This window comes from Entamoeba invadens, assembly GCF_000330505.1.
Source record: "Entamoeba invadens IP1 unplaced genomic scaffold scaff_1105074726049, whole genome shotgun sequence".
Lineage (NCBI taxonomy): Eukaryota > Evosea > Mastigamoebida > Endamoebidae > Entamoeba > Entamoeba invadens.
The window spans coordinates 97,221-100,093 of NW_004440337.1; the positions used below are offsets into that span (position 1 = coordinate 97,221).

Consider the following 2,873-nt stretch of genomic DNA (forward strand, 5'->3'; position numbering starts at 1 on the left):
CCGTTTTCTACAGATGTAACAGCGGATAAATCATTGTCAAATCTAAAAGAATGTGTTAACGAAGACATATATTTTTTTTTGTTCTTCGTATTTTGAAAAAACTTTATAATTTTATGCGAGTTTAATTTATTTTTATTACATTGATAGTAATTTACACAATATTTTTTAATAATATTATTTTTAAGTATTATTTCGATTATAAGTCGTTAATATTAAAAACCATGTTAATTATCTATTTATTTTAATATAAAACACATTTCATGGGGACCGACTAATTTCACCACCACCACCTCTATAAATAAAAATATTTATTTATAAAAAGATGACAATTATTAGTAAATGTTCAATGTCAGTTTATAACAACAATAACAACAACAATCTAATAAACTTGAAATGAGTTTACCAAACACAATGGAAGAAAGTGAACCTTCTTTTAGTAACCCGACACCACCTTGGATGTTCAAAAATACATTCAACACCTTTTGATATAGAAAAAGTGACAACAATTGTCAAAGAAGCCACTATGATTAAGATAGGAGGTGTTAAGTATTCTTTGTTTTCATCACAACATACCGATAAGACTAAACTCATACAGAAATTTTGTTTTTGTTTTAATGGATGCACTTGTCAAATGAATATTCGCGTTTCTAAAGATAGAAAATACATTGAATCAATTTCTACAACAACACAACAAAACCATTCATTCGATGTTTTACCAGCACGTGCACAATACATTTTTGATTTAGAGAAAATTGAAAAGATGCAAGTTTTGGCACGTACGGGTCTTAAGCCAGCTCAGATAGCTTCATCATGTGAGATTGCTGTTAATTCAAAAAGAATAAAATATGTGTTACAAAATGAGTATGATTCAAGAACGGCTGATCAAGCAAAGACTTTGTTGTCTTATTGTGTCGATTTGAAAGAATTTATAACTCATGTAATCAAAACACAATAAGGACAATTTGATGCTTGTTATTTTCTCAATGTCAAATATTCCAAACCACTTGAAACTCCGATATTTATTGACGACACTGCACTCACAAATCACTTTAATTTTCCTTTGGTTGTCGGAGTCTGTGGAGATCACAATGGAAACACTTATATTCCATTTTTGCACTTTTAAGAAATCGCACGATGATAAGTTTTGAAAAATTCTTTCTTTTTTACCTAACAACGGGGTGATAATGGAGTGTGCATTTTGTGATAGATGTCTTGCTCAAAAGAATGCTCTTCTTTCTATATTTCCCGGTATTAAAGTGTTTCATTGTATTCGACACATTAGAAGATATCTACAAGTAGCATTTGGGAACAACTCAGTTATAAAAAAACTTTTCGAAGAAATGATAGCTGGTGTTTTAAACGAAAAAGACTTCATTTTAGAATTGATGAAACATTCGGGGTTTGAACTTAGCTCTAAACAAGTTGAAAGAATCAATGATTGTATAAAAGATAGTGATATAAAAACAGGAAATTGTTTAGCGTCGGATGTTGAGTTATTTTTGGAAACTCTGATTGAACTTAAAGATCTAAGAAATAATCAAAAAAACTACAATCGAAAAAAAAATAAAATCAGAGTTTTGGAAAACTTAATTAAAGAAAAAGACTCGTGGTTGCCATCTTCTGTTCTTGTGTACACCAATTCTCAAACAACCAATAGGATAGAAGGCTACTTCGGATTTTAAAAACAGAAACGCGGGAATGTCGTTTGTATACTTGTGGAAATTGTCAAAACGGTGATTAATGATGCTAGAAAATTTGATTTGAACTCTCATAAAGAAACGTTTGTCAATATTGGAGTAGCACAATACATTATTCCACATGACATTTTATTTAACATAAGTTCTGATATAGTAAATAAAATATGTAATTTGTACTCAAATTGGAAAATAATAGATATTAATGAAAATGAATGTACCTTCACTTCATGCACTTGTAAATTGTTTAATTTGTTTCATTACCCATGTATACACATTATCAAAAAGTGCATTGAATTTACCAAATTCCCATTGTCTAGACTTTGCTTTGGGAGAGAAGTGTTTCTTTCTAATGAGTTTAAAAAGGCTACCCACACAAAAGAGACTAGAGAAGAAACCAATAATTGCTATCCAAAAACGCATAGTGATCTTCAATACAATCTTGAGGAAATAGAACCCATTTTAAAATCAAATCCGGATCGCTTAACCGAGTTCTGGAAATTGGTAGAAAGGTGCAGAATAAACAAAAAAATGGAAGAGGAGTTAGTGAAAGTGGATATGGTTATTAGTAAACCACCCACACAAGAAACATCAGATGCAAACAGAGCCACAACTCAAACTGAAACTACGGTAATATTGGCCACACATGGACCAGATTTACCAATTCGTAGAGAGAGCTCGATAAGAAGAAGCGTTCTTCGGTTTGGAGAAAACTTAATAGACCCAGTGAGACAAAAACAGACTGGACCTTCACCAAGAAGACTTGTAGAAATGGTAGAAAATAAAAGTAGATTTAAGAAGCCAACATTATGTAGTGTAGAACATAAAAAACCAAAAATAACTCAACGTGGAAGGTGTCAACAATATGGTCATAACAAACAAACTTGTCCAACGATTAAGAAATAATTTGCAACTTAGTGAATAATTTGTGGTTTGTAAATATGAAAAATTATAAGTAATTTGTAAGTTCATTCGAAAAACAAAAAAAAATAATTTATATTATTGTTATCATAAATTGAAACTGAGCATTTACTAATAATTGTCATCTTTTTATAAATAAATATTTTTATTTATAGAGGTTTTAGTGGTGAAATTAGTCGGTCCCCATTTTATGAGTTTTATTTTAAGTTTTTAACTTAATTAACATATTTATTATTTTTAAATGTATAAATTAATACT

General features: G+C 29.8%; 1 protein-coding gene across 1 annotated transcript; it reads left to right on the top strand.

Annotated features, from left to right (window-relative positions):
- Positions 1–2,225: 2,225 nt before the first annotated feature.
- EIN_350350 (hypothetical protein) lies at positions 2,226–2,600 on the top strand (the record flags this gene model as incomplete). Its single annotated transcript, XM_004256388.1, has 1 exon — positions 2,226–2,600. One exon carries the CDS (start codon positions 2,226–2,228, stop codon positions 2,598–2,600), a length of 375 nt encoding a protein of 124 aa, XP_004256436.1.
- Positions 2,601–2,873: the final 273 nt, after the last annotated feature.